The sequence below is a fragment of the Melospiza georgiana genome, chromosome 1, assembly GCF_028018845.1.
Source record: "Melospiza georgiana isolate bMelGeo1 chromosome 1, bMelGeo1.pri, whole genome shotgun sequence".
Taxonomy (NCBI): domain Eukaryota; kingdom Metazoa; phylum Chordata; class Aves; order Passeriformes; family Passerellidae; genus Melospiza; species Melospiza georgiana.
This window is the reverse complement of record NC_080430.1, coordinates 107,009,334-107,030,374: the sequence shown is the minus strand read 5'-3', so window position 1 is coordinate 107,030,374 and position 21,041 is coordinate 107,009,334. Positions and strand designations below refer to the sequence as shown.

Genomic DNA, 21,041 nt, shown 5'->3' with positions numbered 1-21,041 from the left:
AGAAATTACAGCACTTTGGAAAAAGAGACTAAGATGGGTTGAAAGTCCTACCTCAGAAGAAGTCTATGCTTGAAATATTAAAAATGAAGTTGACAAACAAGCCTATAAATTTAAGTCCCAAGGCAAAGCCCTGCACCCAGCCTGTTCCTCCCATGTCTGTTGGGCAGTATTGTCCTCACTGGAGGCAGCAGAAACGATCCTCAGCTCCCTGTTACAGTGCTGGAAATATTAAAATTTTGTCACAAGTTCTACAAAAATCTCAAAGCTTCCTGATATCTTCAAATCAGCAGAATACAGGAGAACCTAAGTTTTCATTTAAAAGGTAACAGGTTTTCTAGTGAAAACTATGAAAATGTGATCTGTTATGAATTACAGAGGTTAAGAAAATATACACCAAGTAAGAAGTCAAATACTAGGAACACCTCTAGTATGTTTTAATGACTTATGGTTTTAAAGGCAGTATCAGAAATTGTTGTGGCAGAAATTCATGAGCTTTAAACACCAGTGACTGATCTTAGAAATGGAAATTCTGCATTTTCACATCAGCGGTGCCCACACTTGAGTGAGGCTGCAACTGGTGCAGGAGGGGTTTGCTGGACATTGTGAAAGCCTTAAGTTAGAAATAGTTTACTTTAGTTTAAATCCAGTCCTCAGTTACAAAGAGGACTGGAATGAACACAGTGTTTCTGTTACATACACATGCATTAATATGCAGGCAAGGCTTATTTTCATAGGTGAAAAATATCAAGGGCAGACTCCTCTTTGAAGCAGACAATCAAGTAGAATTTGTTGCTATGTCCTGGTCACAAGAATTAACTCTTTAGTAGGGGGAAGACCAGCCTTAACTCAGTTATAAGACACTTAACTGAGCTCTCAGCTGTGAACCAAAAATCCAGAATAAGAAAGATGAAGAAACATGAAAAGCTGGTCTCCTATTTCCCTGACTTGTACAGAACTCTGGCAGCAGGAAGGTCCATAAAAAAGGTGAACTTTGGGCAGAACAGAAACATATGTGAGCAACCAATTGTATTTAACCATGTAAGGGAAGGGCCACCAGAGATCTGTTTTATTGGGTTTACAAGAGACTCCTTGGATGCTAGAACAGATTGTCATGGGGAGATTACAGCAAACTGCTACAAATCACTGTCTCACTGAGGCTGAGCAGCAATACATCAAATATTCTACGGAGTCAGTGCAAAGTAAGAGTTCTGGTCCAAAAAAGTAAAAAAAAAAACCCTCTGAGATATTTTGGCAATATCCATGCCCAATTGAGTAGCAATGCCAAATTCCACTTGCCCTCCAGTTATAAGCTATTACTGCAACACCTCTAGTAAATACAGTTGTAGAGTTAAATAAGTTACAGTACAATGCTTCAAGGGAGTGGGAATTATGAAAAGGCAGTTCAGCTGGGGATTAGCACAGCGAACAGAGGGAATTCATTTAATCTAAAACAAATTAGACTCTCATTTGATTAATTTGCCAGTGGCAAAGCAAATCTGTGGAGTAGAACTGTTTAATTTCTTGTTCTTAAACCTTAAATAAATTAATCATGGATCACTTATGAGTCACTCTGAGGTCAAGAAAGAAAGAGCTGGCCTGGAGCCAAAATGGATGCTAAATCTGCCCCTGAGACAATACAGGGCATAAAAGCACAGCACCAGATCTGAGGAGCCTTTGGTGCAAGGTGATTTTAGGGAAGTTGTTTCCATTTTAGCCCCTTCCTTTCATGGGTATCATTGTTGGCGTATGGAAGGTGTTAAAGAGAGCTGCTAATGTACGTGTCCAGCTGTCTCCTTTTAACAGTACACCTTGCTCAGCCATTTAAACCTAATTAACTAACGAGGCAAACAAGACCTCAGAACCATTAGAGATGCTGGGTCATTTGGTGGCTGCAGACACGTGGTATCCAATAATTTCCAGAGCACTTGTGTGCTGCAAACATGGATACAAAGTCCTTGTTTAAGGTCCTCGTCTGAAGTCTTAAATAAAGAAAACAAACCAATATTCTACATTGCATTTCAAAATCTGGGAAAATCTATTCCAGGAGAGAATGAGGCATCTGGGCTGAAAATGGTCATGCCAAGTTTCACCTCAGATTTTAGAAGTTCCTTTAAAATCCCCTGAAAACTCAAATTACAGTACATTAGAAGTACCAGGCTGGGAACTCAGACTGTAAGATTAATTTATAGTAAAAATGACATCCAGTGTAAGAGTTTCCTCTAAAATAAATCTCTCTTTCAAAGGGCTTTAATGGTTAGAGCCCTGCCTTTCCTGCTGACTTAATGGGAACTATAGAGCTGTATCTCAGTGCAACTCAGTAAAGCTCATTCTAATATTATCAGGGAGAGATTTTTACTTGTACATTTTGGAAAGAAGGTGTGCCTATTAGCTGAAAATCACAGTATTCCACTCTTTAACCCGTCAGCATGGATGAAGAACTCTACTCAGAACTGTGGAACAAGTGCCTCTCCTTCATGAGAGACTGCCTGCAGTGTCAAAAAGCTGCTTCTGCCTGCTCTCTCCCTCTCAGCACTTTCACTGAAAGGCAAAACCCATCCACTTGTGAGGTTTCTGTAATATTAACAACTGTTCAGGCAGACAAGAACAGCGACACCAATATCTTTCTCATATCACATTTCAAAAGCTTTTTGAGCTGCCACCAGCTCAATGCCAGATTTATATGCATTTCTGCTCACTATTAACGGGGTCTACATTCAAACTGCTGACCTAGAGGTGAAATGGAGCCAGCAGAAGCACAGCAAGCAGCTGTGGCCTTCAGATGTTGATGACTTCATCAGTCTAATTGGTTTCCACTGGTTTTCATAGCTTTTATTCTGGACAGTCTCCTGCTTGTGCTAATGGGCTGCTCATTCCCAGGTCTCTTCACAGATGCTTTATTTCACTTGTCCTCTTGTTCGGCCTTTCTCCACTACTTTTTCTTTATAGGTCCTTTTCATAGTCAAGTCTCTCTCTCAGCCTCTATTTTGATAAGCCCTCCCTCACAAAATCCTACCCCCCACTTGAAGCACTTCCTGACTGAGAGGATCCCGAGCTGACATGTCACACTAACAGTCACTTTGGACAGGGATGACACGGATTCTGCACTTGCAGAGTACCTGGTCTTTAGGGCAGCCATGGCTGAAGTTCAGCTGAGGCTGTCCTGGAAGAGAGACCACCTCCCTGCATTGCAAAGCATCCTTTGGGATGTTGTTTGAGCTTGGATTCTGGCAGCAAAACTGAGGCTTTTCCTCAGCTCTGTCCAACCGAGACTGCTGATCTGGGAATTTTTCTGCTTATCTCAGTGACTGAACAAGGCAATGTCCTAGATCAGAGATCCTCCCTTGGTACTATCCTGTGACTCGGTTAGTGTCTACCATCACTTAACACATGCATAAAACAAACAAAACCAGTAATCGTGACAAATGGGTGCACTTTAATGTCTTGGTCTTCATCTGTTCCCCTACTGCTGTGCCCAAAAAATGTGAGCACTTGCATTAGGAACACACACAAAATGATAGAAGACTGTGAAATTTAGAGGTATAAGAACAATCACTCTAGTTTTGCTTTTTAGGCACAAGAGGAAGACAGTAAATAGGGAGTTTTGAACAAAACTTGTTTGCACATAAGTGCCACATTACCGTGCTGGGGTCAGGAGCAGCTGCATGGTGTGGAGGATCGACCTTAGAAGTTAAAAGTTTAAATCATATCATATTTCAGAATAATGATTTAAGGGCAAACAGATATGTTCTCATTAGTGCACTGAAAAATCGTGCCTCCCTGTCTGTATGTCAGAGGAGGCAATTAACAGCGGTATTAAAATGGCATACACATTCCTAACAACACATGTCTCTATTACCTCCCATAACTCATTCACTTTGTTCCCCAGTGATGTCCCAGTCTGCACCTCAAATTTATGCACCAAAAGGGATTGCAGTTTTAGGTGGAAGCGGTCAAACTCCAAAGACAATTCATCTTAGGTTGCTCCCTCGCTCTCACAGACCACACTCACATTATGAGGAGGATCAGGTTCACTTTCCATGCCTTGTAAAAAGTGTCTTTATTTTGCTTTCCAAGGGGGAGGGCTGGAAGGAGAGATTCTCTGTTCTGACATACAGAACCTCAGGATAAGGAAGGTTTTGTGAAGCTGAAGATAACTGGGTATGCATCTTTTGCAGTACTGAGCTGCTTTCATCCTTGACATTTGTCCCAGCTCTCTTTATTTTACTCTGTTTTATCTCTGCAAGGCCTGATCAGCTCTATCTCTCTGCAAGATTACCTTTCCCTCCTTATCCTAGCAGTCAGAAGTGTCTGAACCTCTGGGCACAACAGTCTTTCAGTGTGGATCTAAGTAAACTGTTTAGTGGTTGTGACAAAAAAAGGGCTCTCTTCAGCCCTCAGCTGTAGCAAAATCAATCTAAAATGAATCTACGTTATCCAAAGTAAAAGAAAAAGGATACTTTATACAACTCCCTTCTTCATAGGGAGGTTTGTCTGCGCTATTCTTAGTTGCTGGTCTTAGTCCTGTGTGGCTGGGAAAAGTAGAATTGAAGCAATAAGAAACAATTACAAGTTCTTCCTGAAAATGCTCCTGTCATAAATCGGTTATATGCTAATTCTTCTCAATATCCTTTGCAGTTGTATAGTAATATTTCTATCTGTGCAAGAACAGATTTCTCTTATAATTTCATAGCTCTGTTGTCCTCTGTATTAGTAAGACCATGCTTTGACACACACTTGCATCTTTCTCATCCATATGTTTAAAATCCTCTGTGCTACCAATCAATTCAGGACACACACTGACTGTATAGTAGCGTTGCTCAGGATTTGTTCTGTGTTTTATCACACATTTATTATAACTGCTTGTGCCTTTGAACTTCTGCTGTAGGGTCCTGTGACATGTCCAACACACACCACTCAGACCTCCTGCATATGTTTCATGTTTATGTCACTATATTCATATAAGCTCTGTTATAAATGGACTAAGGAAAGGTTACTGGATCACTCCACTTCTAATCCTTGGTTTTCAGATGCTTTCTGGCTTCTGCAAAATGCTCTGGACTGGATTTAAAAAAAAAAATTCTTGGTTTGAAGTTTCTATCCAGGAAAGACCTATTTGCAGATGACTCTTCATTTGATTTTGTGCACACAAAAAAAAAAAAGAGAGAGAGAGAGTCTTTTCTGCAGTGCTACAAAATTATAACTTTTATTCCTTTATTCTTTAAAATTAGCAGTGGCATCAAAACTGAGAGAAAGACAAAACCTGTCAAGAAGGTAACCATCATATAAATAAATTTTTAAAAATTTTTCAAGGTAGTCAAGAAAGAAGTGAGCTTGCATAAACAGTCAGCTTTTGCTACTGTAAGCATAATTTGCAATTACCTCCCGGCTCTAAGTCCCACAGAAGGGACAATTTTAGCAACACAGGCTGGTATGGTAATTAATTGTCTGCTAAAGTGCTCACTGTGTAAGGCAAACTTGTGGCCAGCTGAACTGGCACATCCCAAGGGAGCTGGGTGTGCTCTCCTCTCCTGCGCACGGAGCGCCCAGAGCGCCTCTGAGGCAAAGGACTCAAGGCTAAGCAGGACAGGAATTCAGGCCAGGCTGGTCCCCAGGCACCAAGGGCTTCACTGCTCCAGTGGAACACAACCAAGGCCACACCTGCTTCTCCCCCATGCTTCCTCTTGTATAGAATGAGAGAAACAGCACAAAACAGAATATTTGGCCCACAGGATCCCAGATGATTTGTCCTCCAGCAGCGCTATACGAGTACATTGCTCCTTCTGCATTGCTATACAAGTGGTACACAGCAAGGTGCTTGTGGTGGCAGAGAGGGAGGAGGAGAAGGAATGAAAAGAAGCAGCTAAGCTACTTTAAGCATCTCTAATTAAGAGCTTCTCTGTCATCCTGGAGCAGCAGTCCCAAAATGACCACTTTGGCTTTGAAGCCAAATGACCACATTGCCTGATTTTGGGCATTAGTATTGAGTGGTTATCCAAACAGTATCCATATTTCAGAGGGAAACACTTATCACCAGCACTGCCATTGACAATAGTGATTACAGGTAGAGTTTAAAGTAGCAGTTACAAAATATATTGCAGCTATATGGGAAGAAGCTCTCAGTTTTAAAAATGCTTGTCCCTGTCTTAAATTAGGGCCAATGTTTTTGACCATGTGGTGATGTTTGATATGAGGAAGTTGTTTTCATTTGTTTCCCAGGCAGCAAGTGCTCCTTCATACCCCAAGAAATAACTACAACTTAGAAGTATAATTTGATAAAGATATATCTGACCCTAAAGCAGACAAATCCCTATATAAATCACATAATTATTGTTAAAAAATATGACAAAGTTTGTGAGCTCAGTATTGTTTGCTGGAAATAAAACTGCCAGCATATTGAACATAAACTTCAATTTATTTTACTGATTTAAAACATAACACATTACAAATACCAGCAATGGAAATATAATTTATTCCTTACAGATATTTAGTGATGTAATTATTTAGATATTCCTCCATTCTCTAGAGAGGGTAGATACAGAGACAGCTGCAATCAACAGATCTTTTTGTTTTTATTGAGAACAAAAACAAGTATGAAACTATAAAAAACTATACTACAGTCCTACTATTATCACTACTATCAAGTTTAAAGAGAAAACATGAAAATCCAAGTCCATACCCAGAAAAGGAAATCACTGAGTCAAAATCTGATTTGACTCTCTGACTTCTCTAACACTGGCAGAAGCACTTGATGTGATGTTTTGTTTGACTCTTTTCTTTTGCTATTAGCACAGTCCTTCAAGTGTTCTTCTTTGCATGTTTTATGACTGATTTCTGTAACTCTCTGGGGGAAAGAAATAAGATGGCTGCTATCACTCTTCGGGAAGCCAAATGGTCAGGACTAGCACTCCCTCTTGATGGAGTGTGGGGCAGCAGGGAGTGCTCCCAGGAGCAGGAATTACATCCTCCCTTTGAACACCACTGCTCTGCTTTGCAAAGAGTGATGTAAGTGGAATGGAAGGAGACACAAACTGCATTATATATTATTCCCATCCTTGTTCCTTTGCATCCCACCTCTCCCCAAAACCCCAAAGAATGGAGTGTAAGGCTCTCAGCGGTAACAGGTTTGTTCTATCTACTGTCAGATCCCATTATTTTGGTTTGTTCCTGCCCTTACACTTATGCTGATAATGATGAACTGATGACAAAATTTTTGGTATGATCAGCCTATAAATAAAGAACATTATAAATACTAATAATACAAATAATAAATTATTTGTCGTATGTTGCATGGCTCTGGAGAGGCACCATGCCACAGTGTCCGAAGTAACTTAAATAGTGTGTGTGTGGGCTTGCAAAATAAATGCCCCCTAAAAGTTTTTCCTCCCTTCAGGCAGCTACTCTGGCAAGTGAATAAATAATCACATCATTTGGTATCCCAGACTCTGGAAACTCAGTGTAACTATCATGATGTTTGCTGGCCTCCTGGCATCTGGAATAAAACTCTGCATTCCAAGAACAGGCACAGTGGTGCCCAAAAGCAATTTTCACGTATGTATGTCTTTTCCTTAAGCTTATTTTTGCCTCTGAAGAAAAACTGAATTCAACTCTCACAACGTCCCAACTAACTCCTAAACTTTCCATAATGTCCTTTGATGTTTTCATTGTAAGTATTCCCCAGTGTGTAAAGCCTCTGCCTTTTGCTGTAAGGCTATCAATTTTCATAAACAGAAGGCTTTCTTGCACCTCCCATACATCTTTACTAGGTTGCAGAGTAGCAATTCGGCAATCTGCTTCATTATTTCAATTTAAAGTATGTGATACCTCTCTGTCACGGCTATGCAGGACAGGGACATTCCACTCATTTAAAACAGAGGAGGAAGGGAGCAAAAGAGAGAAAAAGGAAAAGAAACAAAGTTTTAGTTTGAACAGATGCAAAGTAAAGACCAAAAATTTTCCAGGCGGTGGATGCAGAGAAGAAATACGCCAAATACATTTCACAAGCCAGTTAGGCTTCTACTGGCACCTAATCACTGCCAGATGTTTAGAAGCAACACCAAGAACATCGCAAAACGCTGGCAAAAAATAAACAAATCCTCCAGGGAGAAACACAACTCTTCTTCTCGGGGTACTGGCGAGGGAGAAGATAAAAGTTGGGTGCCGAGAGAGACCGTGCCGGGGGCAGAGCACACATGCCGGGACACACTCACTCCCACACTCGCAGGGACAGCCCGCTCCCGGAGCGGGACTGACGGACCCACGGCGCAGACCCCGCACCCGGGGTGGCGGTCAGACCCCGCTCTGCCTCTCCCGACACCGGCCGCCCGTGCCCGGCCCGCCACCTGTGTCCCGCCGCCATTGTCCCCAAGACCGCCCTGCCCGCAGCGTCCCCTTGCTGAGACTGTCCGCGCTCCCGCCCCGGTCCCGCACGGCGTTCCCGCACGGCGTTCCCTCACGGCGTTCCCTCACGGCATTCCCGCACGGCGTTCCCGCACGGCATTCCCGCACGGCATTCCCGCACGGCGTTCCCGCACGGCGTTCCCGCACGGCATTCCCGCACGCCGCCGGTCCATCCGCGCTGCCCGGTGCCCGGTGCACGTGTGCGGGCTCCCCGCTCCGTGCCTACCTTTCATCTTGGCGCCGGGCGGCTCGCATAGGACGGTCGGGGCGCGGCGGGGCTGCCGCCGGAGCGGCGGGCGGCGGGGCGCTCCCTGCCTACTGCCGGGCCATGACCGCCGCGGGCCCCGTGCGCAGCCCCGGCCGCTCGCCTCGCTGCTCGGCCGCCGCCGGCACCCAGCCCTCGCCGCCAGCCCCGCCGAGCCCGCCCGGCCCCGCCTCCCTCCCTCCGCCCCGGGGAAGGGGCCGCGGCCGGGGCCGGGCGGCGGGGGCGGGCTCGGGGTCCCGCCGCGGGATGGGACAGCGGGTGTCGCGCCCCGGGGCTGTCACAGCCCGCCCGCCGCGTCCTAAGGGACCGCGGGGCTCCCGGGATGCCCGTGGGGAGCAGCCCCGGGCGGGAGGTACAGGGCACCCGTCAGGGACCGGGGAGCTCAAGCGGGATGTGATGCTCCCGGCAGGAGAACGGTCCCGGCTCTGCGCTCCCCACGGCCCTGCAGGCACCCGGGGATTCCTCGCGAGTGTGATGCCTCCAGGCTCCCCGCAGCAGCGTGCCTCGCTCGCGGCACGCCGATGGAGGGACCCTGGAGCGGGGGTGCATAGCTGACTGCTGCAGGGTGTGCCGAATTCACCCTGGTGCTGAATGAAGGGCCACGAGTAGTCCTGTTGGATTCAATGGGACTGCGTGCACTACAATGCATACATGCGCTACTGCGTGCACTTCAGTGGCACTGGAGAGTGTGTGTAAATATTTGTGGGATTAGGGATATACCGGCCAGTCATCTTTTATTTTTCTAGTTCTGGATGTTGCCAGGAATAAGGGATCGTTTCCAGGCTCCTGTTTTCATGAAAGGCATGGTTTGTTTTCCTGCAAAGCTACCAGTTTTTAGGCAATTGAAGACGGTGATAAATGTTTATGATCCAGCTTTTGGTGTTAACATCAGTGCTGATGAGGCAGGGCAGGTGCAATGTGTCCCAGTTCGTTCTGGGGATGAACAAAGTAGTGGAGGCAGAGAGGAGTGGAGGCACCAGAGTTACTCCTGATGCAGTGGGAAGATGCACATGATTTTGCCTTTGCAGTTAGAGGTAGCACAGCCTGTGGGATGTGGGGATTCCCAAAGAAATGATTATACTACATGGTCTTTCCAGAGGGTCTATAGCTTCATTAAGGACCACAGTGTACCAGAAAGGTCATGGCTCAGAGTCACTGCATTAATTTAACACCAGGTCAAAAAGCACTGGAAACCTATCAAGTAGGATCTCATATCAGCAAGGATTGGAGGATTAAATCCGGCAAAAGTAGTCATTCTAGAGGAAAAATGGAAGAACATATTCAGAAATCTGAATTCCTTCAGTTGGTCTGATTACTTGAGTTGACATCAGCTTGAGCAAGTTTCACTGACTTGGAGGCAGTACCTTTAGTTTGGGACTGATGAAAATATTGGAATACCAGCTGCAGTAGCCATTTGCTGCTTTAAAGCAGGGCTCAGATATCAAAGAGACTTGACTCAGCTTTTAGTTTACACTCTAGCAGTTGGAATATCAGGAGTAAAACACTTAAATCTGAATACAGTCATCAGGTAATTACAGGGTCCCTGTAGTGCTGTGTTGGCTTAGGACTGCAGTGTATATGAGACACACTTGTGCTTACTTGGTGGTGTGAGGCTCCTAAGTTAATTTACAATTTTTATTTTAAAGAATCAATAAAATTCTGTCTTCAAAACTGAAAGCCATCAAAACTCTGATCCAAAGCCCATGAGTATGTTTCCAAAAAGAAACCTTTCCATCACTTTTCATTGACTGTATGAAAGCAGTGAATGAAGCCCCATTTCTCCATAAGAGGGTACCTCTGTTTGAAAACACTGTGCAGAAGGAGTGCTTTAAAAAAAGATGGGGAAAGAAGAATATGACCTTAAACCTGTGTCATCAGGTGATGTGCAAGGAGCAGGACTGTGCAGGAATTTAGAAAATTCCTCAAAAGCAGTAAAAGATAACACTTTTCTAATTTTTTATACAGTAACCTTAATGAACTGAAAAGTAGCAACGAAAGCTGCAGAGCCTGATGAGTTAACTTCTGCATCTGAGGAAAATATGTTCCTTATTAATTGAAAGAAAAATTATTAGTATTTTTAATTCATACAGAGCTTATGATTGATTTAGTAGGCCTGGGGTCTACCTTCATTCTTGTGACTTGAAAATATTTATTAATTTGTGAACACAGTGGGACACTTCATATTTCTGGAGTAAGCTTCCATATGGGCTTTTAATCATGTAAGTTGTATTCCATACTGGATTTCCTATACATATGTTAGGAATGTGTGAGAAAGTATAGGTAAAAATACCTTAATTTAAATGGCTGATGAGCTCCTGCTAACACTGCTATAAAAATCTAGTTTTAGTAAAGAATTGCAGGAAACTCATGAACTGTTTTACATGTCAAATCTTTCCTTTAAACCCAAGTATTTTATGTTTTAGTTTCTAAAGTGATCATTCTTCTCTCCTTCTCACCAATCCATGTCTGTCCGCCAGAGGAGGTGCAGGTGTTAGACACTATCACCGCCCTTAGCAATCCTGGGGCTAACAGAGGGGAAGACAGATTGTTGATGGATCATGGAGATGGGGTAATTGATCAAGCACACTTAACAAACATCAGTGGATAATTGATATTATGGAGCATATTCATTATTGTATATGTTCAGCTGCATACATTCATATTTAGGGTGCAGTACACTGCATAATACAGGTTTGTATTATGCTAGGAAACATAATACTGTGTTGCTCAGTCACAGGCCTTCACAAACTTTAGCTTTTTATACACTCTTTCATATTTTTCAAGTTTCATTTAAATCTATGGTGAAATTTGCCAAACACAGTTGCTTTGCTTTTCCGCAGAAAACCACGGATCTTCTCAGAAAAAGTTTCAAGTATATTTTCATATTCTTTTATTTTTAGGAAACTTTAGACCACATTCTAGGGAAACTAATTTCACAGAAATGCTTCATTTTAGGGGCTTCTTTGTTACTCTAGTTCAGGACATAAATTATGAAGCCTGTTTTTTCATCCAACAATAACAATATAACAGCAGCTTACTGCCACAACGGGCTGCCTGTCACAAAGCCATGCCATGTTGCAGCCAGATTCAGACTCAGAGAAGGGCTAAAGGATCTAAACAAATCATCCTTCTTCAGAAATGTTTACATATTGCCTTAATATGGCCTGTTTATATGGAACTATTACAATTTATTCATCAAATGCTGAAATAAGGTACCCATGTGAGTGCTTTGCAGATGCTGTGGCACGGTGTGACTTTAAGCACTTACCAACCACATGTGCATTGTTTATTTTTTTTTTTTCTTGCTACAGTCTCCTCTTGAATATAAAGGAAGTTTGTTTATAATGGGTCTCAATCACTTTTGCTTAGCAAAATATGTTGAAATTCAGCAGTAATCCAAAAGAGAAAGATGTCAGTGTTTAATTTCCCCGTGTGCACTTTAGAATAAATTGTGCAGGCTGTGCTAAAGTGATTGAGCCAAGGTAATGGGCTCAGTTCTTGTTCACTTTGATTCCACTTCATAACGGACCATTACCCTCACCTGGCTCATTCCCAGAGCCTAATCTACAAAATTTGTGCTCTTTGGCAAATCTTGGAGACCCTGGAAGCCTTGGTCCTTGCACATGGAGGCATGTGTGGCATTCTCTTTTGATCAGCAGCTTTCTCATAGCCCGAACTCACATACAATACAAAGAGCAGCAATTGAATTTAAAAATGTCTCAAAAAATAATTGCATGCATCATTGAGGAGAACTGCATGTGACACGGGAACCATATGCGGAGGATCATTTGTCTGAAGTAAGTACCATTTGGGTTCCATACAAAATGTTCATTTGAAAAGTAAGAGTTGAGTATTATAACATATTTTAATGATAAATCTTTTTCTGCGCAACAATTTCATATTGTTGTTAATGACCATTTTGGAGCTGTGCCCAGAGTGAAGACATTATCCTTGGATCTGGGTAATGAGTTTGTAAATGATCCTGAACAAATGGTGAAGCTATTTGCTAAAATTTTTTGTTAAATCTACAGATGAGCCTTTTCTTAATCTGGGTAATTAGCATCATAATTTGAAAGTATTTAGTTATCTAGACTTGTCCCTGGCAAGTGAGGTTGATTTTTGTTTTTCCTTTCCTATTTTTTGATTAACTGTGAGACTGAGGGGGATTCTGAAAGCAGCAAAACACCTGGTTGTCTTTTCAGTATGCCAGAATTACTCAGAGTTACAGACTTGTTGTAGCTATGGTTTGGATGTTGATCCCGCAAAGGCTCATGTGCCAGTTCTCTTGTCTTTCAATTCCTGTGAACTTTTTATCTTGGAAGGAAAAAAAAGGAAGATAACTCTAGAATAGGCTGGACAGTCACATTGCACTAAATTTAAATAAAAGCAAAATGCGAGTAAAAGTACAGCTATTACGCTAATGTGCGGGTGAGATTGAAGGACCACTGTTTAATATTTTTGATATTTGGTAAAACACATCATTGTGGCGTTTTTTCATATTTTGCATGAAGAGAGATTGTTTACAGTTCAGAAAGTTTGTGAAATTTTATTCTGGCAATTTACAGACCAATTTCCTTGCACAGTTTTTTGTCAAAGTTGTCTAAAACAATTGTAGCTGTTGTTTCTGCTGAATATCCAAACCAATGAAATATTTGACATTTGCACTCCAAAATTTCCATAATGAAAAGTAATTCCATTACTGCTAGAGTGCTAAAATGCTGAAGACACTAAAACCAAGACCAAATAATTTGTGCCAATTTTATTAGGATCCTTGCAGAAGCAGATTTTTATACATTACTTATGACATTTTGTTTGCTCATAGAATGTGTTTCTTTCAACACACAGAAAAATAATTCTGATTGCCTCAGGAATAGATTGTTATTGCCTGAGGTCTAACCAGGTCAGCTGTCTCTTCAGCTGGAGTATATAAAATTGATACTGGCCAGAGTTTGATTTATGTGGAAAGAAAGCAGCAAAGGTCTCTCCATGTTTTGAGACTGTCCAAATGCCAATGACATTCAGTTTACGGCTATCTTTAGTGGGAGCAAGCCAGCAGGAACCCAGAATTGGGCTGTGTCAGCCCAGAGAAGCATCAGTGTGCTGTCATTACATGCCACACATCTGGGCTTGAGCTGGGTGTGTTCTGCATGCCCCAGTCTGGCTGTGCAACTTCTCCCAAAGTGGTGCACAGAGCTGTCTCTGTAAGGGCACCTGGCACTAGAGGGAGTGGAAGCTGGTGTAAATTACTTACAGACACCAACACAGCGTGGTTCAGCTCTGTCCACTCCCCAGATTTGCTGGTTATGTCAATAGAGACTCACATGGTAAGTGCAAATGCATGATACAATCATACAATCATAGAATGGCCTGGGTTGGGAGGAACTTCCAAGATCATCTAGTTCCACCCCCCTCCTGTGGACCAGAACATCTTCCACTGGACCAGGTTGCTCAGAGCTCTGACCAACATGGCCTTAAACACTTCCAGGGATGGGACATCCACAACTTCTCTGGGAAATCTGATGCAGTGCCTCACCACCCTCACAGTAAGGAATTATTTCCTATTATCTAATCTAAACCTTTTGTCTTTCAGTTTGAACCCCTTCCTACTTGTCCTGTCACTGTGTGCTCCTGTGAAAAGTCCCTCTCCATCTTTCTAGTAGGATCTCTTCAGGTACTGGAATACCATATGTCTTCCTGATCCCTTGCCTGGCAGTGCAGATCTCAGAGTCAAACAGGGACTAAATGTGGCTTGTATATTGCTTGGTCACAAGAGAGGATCCTAGCAAGAAAAAGCAAATAAAAATACAGTGAATCCTCCCTATTATTGCAATGTATTTTGGCTCCTCAGCCTGTGAGTTCCACCCATTAGGACTCCCTGACGCTTCAACAAGTGGGTGTAAGTAGGTCCAGGGGAATATTAAATTACAACTCTTCAGCTCTGACTTTGGCCCAAAAAGAAGAGAAAAAACCCCTTTGAAAATCAGGGAACATCATGACTGCAATTGTAAAGTATTTTGCACGCTATGTAGAACATATCTGTAAATTATGTAAATTAATATTTATGGAGAGTGTTGAACCTTTGAAGTTTTGCTTTTTGGAACATACTGAAAATAAAAGATGGCCACTCTGATTAGTATTTTTAGTAGAATTTACCAGGTTTACATAGATTTTTTTTTTACAGCAAGTGGACTTCAAAAGGAACAAATGTACCAAAAGATAGGAAGTGATTGCTTCTGAGACCATATTATCAACAATTGCTTCTGGTGGAACTGGTGTTCTGCTTCTGTCTTCTTTCAGGTAGATTACAGAGCATGAGAAACTCACTGGAAATATTAATGAAGGCTATAAAGAGATACCATGGCTTTTTCATTTTGTAAGGCATGCACAAATAATTGTGGTCAAAAAACATTATTGAGGTGGTGAAATTGAGCGCTCACAATAGGAAATGCCAGGAGAAAGATTTCCCATGGGACTTCAGCTCACTTGCCTATGTTTGGAATTATTGGCAAGACATACATTCCTACTGACAAAAGGTATCAATATGAATACTAGTTTATAATGGTGTGTTATTTTCTTCTCTCCTAATTCCATTTATCTGGTACAGAGGAGGGACTGAACCCATTCGAGGAGCATCCCTTCAGTATTTTATCTTTTCTTCATTGTTCATATAGGTCCCATTCACTGCAATGTTCATGCTCCTCTCTGAAGCTAAAATTATTGATTTCCTCTGTCTGTCATCAGGGTAGCATTGCCCAAATCTTAATTCAACTTTGCAAGCAATAAGTAGTATTAATACCTCTGTTTTATAGGACTGAGTCACAGTAAGATTAAAGCCATTCTCTCCTAAGAAGTGAATCCCTAGAAGTGCAATGATTTCTTGAGCTACCCAATGTTGTTGTCGATGTTTACACTATACACCTGAGAACACCTTCCACTTTCCGAGCCTGGCTGAAAGACCCAGTGACAGCCCCACAAGGCTCAGCTACACACAGTGCTGCCTCTGACCTTTCTCTCCCATCTTTCCATGCATGTGAAACCTGCAAAGAGCAGCCCTGGCAGTCTCTGATTGAATCCCCACAAGTGGATCACTGGGACATGAGGGGTGCTGCTGATTGCAGAGGACCAGCAATCCAGCTACAGTCATGCCCAGTGTTTCCATGCTTGAAGGCTACATCCCATTGTCTTCCATGTCAGGGGGCAGTGCTCAGCCCTTCTGCAAATGAAGCCATAGGCTCCTGTCAGGATTGTTGAGAAAAACATGGGAAGTGACAGACAGGGCTGAGCTGGATGTTGTTGAGTGGCTGGGATGGGCGAAGGCCAGCTGGTGGCAGCTCAGCCCCCACCCTGTTGCTCACTCACTTTCCCCCAGAGAGACGGGGGAGAGAGCTGGAAAGCCAAAAGTGAGAGAAACTCGTGGGTCAAGATGAAAGCAGTTTAATAAATGCATGGGGAAAAGAAGATCCCAGCTGATGCAAAGGCAATCACTCATCACCTCCCACCAGCAGTCCTGTGCCCAGTCAGTCTTCAAGCAGCAGCTGAGCACAAAAAGTCCCAGTTTTATTGATGAGCATGCTGTATCTGGTGTGAAACATCCCTGGGCAGTTTGGGTCAGCTGTCCCCTTCCAGCCTCTTGCCTACTCCCAGCCTACTCAGACTAGAAACAGAGGCGGCCTTGGTGCTGTGAAAGCACAGCAACAGCAAAAACATGGATGTCTTACCTGCTCTCTTTTGGTCACAAATCTAAACCACAGCACTGGGCTGGCCACTTGAAGAAAGTCACCTCCACCCCACCCAGACCCAGCGTAGCTGCTCCCATCACATGGGCACTGCCTGGCAGAGTCAGAGTCCTGTTCTCTAGTTTCAGCTTTGAAAATCAGAAATTTCTTTTTCCCTGCCTCTTCTCTGACCTTTACAATTAGTGAGGAAGAACCCTTAAAAGACTTAAAGTTTTCCTCACTCTACAAACCTGGGGTTGACATCTTGCTTCTATGCTGTGCAGACTCCCACAGGGAAAGAGAAAATGTTATTCCAGGCACAAAGATCACCTACCCACCAGATTTCAGGATTTTGATGCAAAGCCTGGGAAATGAGAGTTTTTAAAGGAAAACATCCACAGGCTTTTGACACAGACAACAATATATACATTTTCCCTTAGGTTCTTTCTTGGAAATGACTGAAAATTTTCCAAAAAAATTATCAAAAGAAGTCCAAACAAAATCAGCCAGAGGCATCCAGCCAGCAGGAGAAATTACAGCTAGGATGACTGAATTTTGGCAAGGCTATAAGGTCCTTATAATGGAAAGTATTGGGTAACTTTAAAGAAAGGCCAAAACCAGTTCAGGAATGAAGAAAGAATGGCCATGGTGGCCAGTGATTTTAATCTTTCATCTACCATGTAACCTTATAAAGGGAAGACATAACCCAAAATGTGTTTGGAGGTATCTGTGGAGAGGACACAGGGGAACAAGCTGATTTTGATCTTTCTTGTGTCAATCCAGGCTGTCAGATCTTTTGAAAGTTCTACAAAGCTTTCTCCCACAATAGAAAAGTCAATTTCTCTACTTGAGATATTTGTGAGGAATGAAACACATGCATCCATGCCTCTCTCAGATCCACATAAAACTACCTACAAGCCCAGCTGAGCAATGAGTTACAGCCCTTGGCTTCCAGACTCAGCATCAGCCACTCACACACCCTCAGGTAGAGCATAGACCTCTTTTCTCGACTGCTCAGCACGCAGCTGGCTTCCAGAGTATTGTGTAAAGGGTATTCCAAACATTTCAGGTTAAAGTTCAGGAAAGAAGTGCTGTTATTAGCTCATTTCGTGCAGGTGCTAGGGCAGAGTATGGAGACTGGGAAAATCTCCCTTCTGCTCTGGCAGAAACTCATCTGCTGTGGCTGACAGAGCTCAGTGAGGTTTCCAGCTCTGCCTCCCAGGAAGGGAGCAGCACAGAGATCAGGAACAAAGCTCTGCACTATTCACCAGCTTTGTTGTTCCTGCAGGGGCACTTGGGATGGAGAGGAAAGAGTTCTGTCACACATTTATAAAATAACCCTTGAAGTGCAGAGTTTTCATGCTGTAACTTGTCATGCTGTTTTCTTCATGGAAAGAGACCAGGCATGCCTGCTGACAGTCAAAATCTGTCAAAATCAGCATGAACTGCAGAACAATTATATACATACACCTGTTTGTTCAAACTGTTCCCCTAGGACCTGGAGATCTCTGGGGTTTCTTGGGCAATGGATGACTGCAAGGGCAGGGAGAGCTGTGAAGCATGGAGCAGCACTGTGTTCAGTCCGTGTGCCACTTGCAATACATGCAAAAAACATTTTCATGGGGAATGAAAATGAAGCAAGGCACCAGAGGCACCACCTGACCATTGTTCCTGGGGGATGTTCATAAGTTCAAGTAGGGAAGAGTTTGTTTCTTCTGTTACCATGTATTTTTCTGAGTTTTGGAGTGTTACTGGTTTTGCTTTGTATTAGATTTCAGAAAATAGACTTCAAAATTGGTAACAGGCAGCTAGTCTGCTCGTAATGTTCCTTTTTTTCCCCCCTTGAGATATTTGCCTGTGTAATAAATTCCTCTTTTTTTAATTTATTAAATGAACATAGTTAAGGTACTTGCAAAGAAATGAATATCCAAATATATGCAGAAGTATCAGAGAACAAAATTCACTGGAATAGCAAAATTGCAACATGGAGTCATTTATACTGGAGGGAACCATGAGAAGGTGTCTGGTCCAGCCTCCTGTTCCAAGTAGGGTCAGCTGTGAGACCAGACCAGGTTGCTCAGTGCTTTTCCCCTTTGGATCTTGGAAGCTCCAAAGGCAGAGACTGCACAGCCTCTCTGGGCAGCCTGCACCCCTGCTGGGTGGGACTGATCACTCAGGCTGAGCAAGTTTCTTCTTGTGTCTTGTCTGAACCTCCCTTGTGTCAATGCGTGCTTGTCTCTCATCCTCCCAGCGTGGAGCGCTGTGTGGAGCCCAGCTCCATCTCGCCAGCCTCCCAGCAGGAAGCTGCTGTCACCTGCTGGGCTGCACCTCTGCTTCATGCTCAGCTTGCTGTCCTTCCTGTGGAGCTGCTCCCCATGCTCCCAGCTTTTCCCATTCCAGTAAGCTGGTCCATCCCAGGAGCAGAAAATTGAACTTGCTCTTCAATTCAAAACGTTTCTGTTGGCCCAGTCCTCCAGCCTGCCTAGATCCAGGGCTGCTTCCTAGCCCAGTGAATGCACTCCCCAATTTTGTTTCATCTGCAGATTTAATAAAGTGCACCCCATCCCCTCCTTCAAAGCAGGAATACAGGTGTAAGACAGGACAGATCTCATTTGTAACTAGTCACCAGACAAGGTGGCAGGAATCATTAACCACTATCCTTTGAACCTTTTGGAAGCCTTGCACAAACCCTATCTAGTTCCATCGACATAGATCAAAGTTTCCCAAGGAACCTCTGACTCCGTTCTTTCGTTCTTTTTCCTTTTTTTTTTTTTTTTTTTAGTTTCTCTCTCCCTGACCATCACTTCTAGGCAAAAAGGTCTGAGACACCTTGTTGCTGAAGACCAAGGCGCAGAAGCCATTGCTCAGCCTTGCAGCTGCTGGTGCTGCTGCATTCACCAATGGAGAGTACAAGCTGCTCCTGGCAGTGGTCTTCTCTCCCTTCTCTCAACCTTTCCAGACAAGTCCCAAGAAGAACCTGCTGGAGATATGGCCAGGAATGGGGTGTTTGTGGCAAGCAAGGATGCTTTGAGGCAGTTTACCTTGGCCCAGCTCATAGGAGCAGTAGTGTATGTTGTCCTAAAGGCAGGACATCTGGAGCCACTTTCTGTCCACCCCTGCAAGCCTCCATAGACCCAAGAAAGCAGCCTAACTTTATGTTATTATCTTTCATTTTACATACTTGCAATATTTGTGCTTACAATTAAAGAAACCTGAACTTGTAACCAATTTTCCTGTTCTTTTGGCCCAGATACTACTTTTTTCACAGAACTAAAATGCAGAGTGCAAAATTTTGCTGCTGGTTGATGTGGCCCCTCGGTCTCACAGGAAAAGGGAGGGAAAAGTTTTGAGTCATTCAGCAACAACCACAGGGAAATATAGTCCCATCCACATTCATTTCCAGAGAGGAATTTGAGGTTTGGATGACACAGAAGAGGAATTACTGTGGGGTAAGGACTTCTCAGGATTTGCTGGTAGAAGGACGTTCCAAAGCGCAGAGGATTTTTATAGTTTCTGTAATTCCTCTAACTCTGTGTTTCTCATTTTATGAGTGTGAGCTGTCTCCATTTCCCTGCCCTTTCCCGTTGGACTCGTTCGCCTTTGTGCATCCCTGATTCAGCAGCAGCAGCAGCTCGGTGCCTCAGGATGAGGGTGAGAACTGGCTGCCTTTGCTGGCTGCAGGAACAAGCATTACCTTGCCTCAGAGAGACTGGCTGAGCTGCTGCCAGAAACCAGACTCGGCTAGCAGAGCCTTGGCCGTGACTGCAGCCACCTCTCACTTCCCCCTCCTACAGGGAATGAGCTCCTTGTGACTAAGAGAGTTTTCTGGTAACTCTTCCTAACCTCTTTGCAGCCTTGGGGTGAAGAAAAGGGATGTGAAAGTGCAGCCTCTAATTTCAGAAAAAGTGTTCAACATAGAGTTATAGAATCACAGAATGGTCTGGGTTGGAGGGGACATCAAAGATGATCCCATTCCAACCCTCCAGTCATGGGCAGGGACATCTTCCACTGGACCAGGCTGCCCAAAGCCCCATCCAACCTGGCCTTGAACACTTCCAGGGATGGGACATGCACAGCTTCTCTGGGCAAGCTGTTCCAGCACCTCACCACCCTCACAGTAAAGAATATAAACTTACCCTCTGTCAGTTTAAAAGCATTCCCTTTGTCCTATCACTACATGTGCATGTAGAAAGTCCCTCTCCATCTCTCCTGTAGCCCCCTTCAGGCACTGGAAGGCTGCCATAAGGTCTTCCCAGAGCCTTCTCTTCTCCAGGCTGAGCAACCCCAGCTCAGCCTGTCTTCATAGCAGAGGTGCTCCAGCTCTGTGGTCTTCCATATCACCCTCCTCTTGTGCCTGTGGTGAATTACTGGGGCTAAGATAAAGCACAAACAAGAATTTTACATAAGTTATTTGGGAAAATATGAAGTCTACAACCCTCATTATGTCTTCTCAAAATGTATTCCAGTCCCAATTCAACTTTGAATCCATGAAATATGAAAATCCTCCACTGATAGGAGGTACAATACATGGTCCTGTGTTAAATGGCATGGCCATGCTCAATCTTCTTTCATCCAGTTGGAAGCAGAGTGCTCCTGTGAGCCCTTCATTTGGAGCTTCTTCTCTGACTTTGGTAGTTGCCCCAGAAAAACAATTGCTGTAGAAG

General features: G+C 43.6%; 1 protein-coding gene across 1 annotated transcript in view; it reads right to left on the bottom strand.

The window, feature by feature from the left end:
• The window catches only part of COLEC12 (collectin subfamily member 12), a 91,677-nt gene extending 82,968 nt beyond the window's left edge, over positions 1-8,709 (bottom strand). The window contains exon 1 of the mRNA XM_058027465.1: positions 8,624-8,709. Coding sequence (XP_057883448.1) covers positions 8,624-8,630 — 7 coding nt within the window. The 5' untranslated portion in view covers positions 8,631-8,709. The remainder of the gene's footprint in view (positions 1-8,623) is intronic.
• Positions 8,710-21,041: the final 12,332 nt, after the last annotated feature.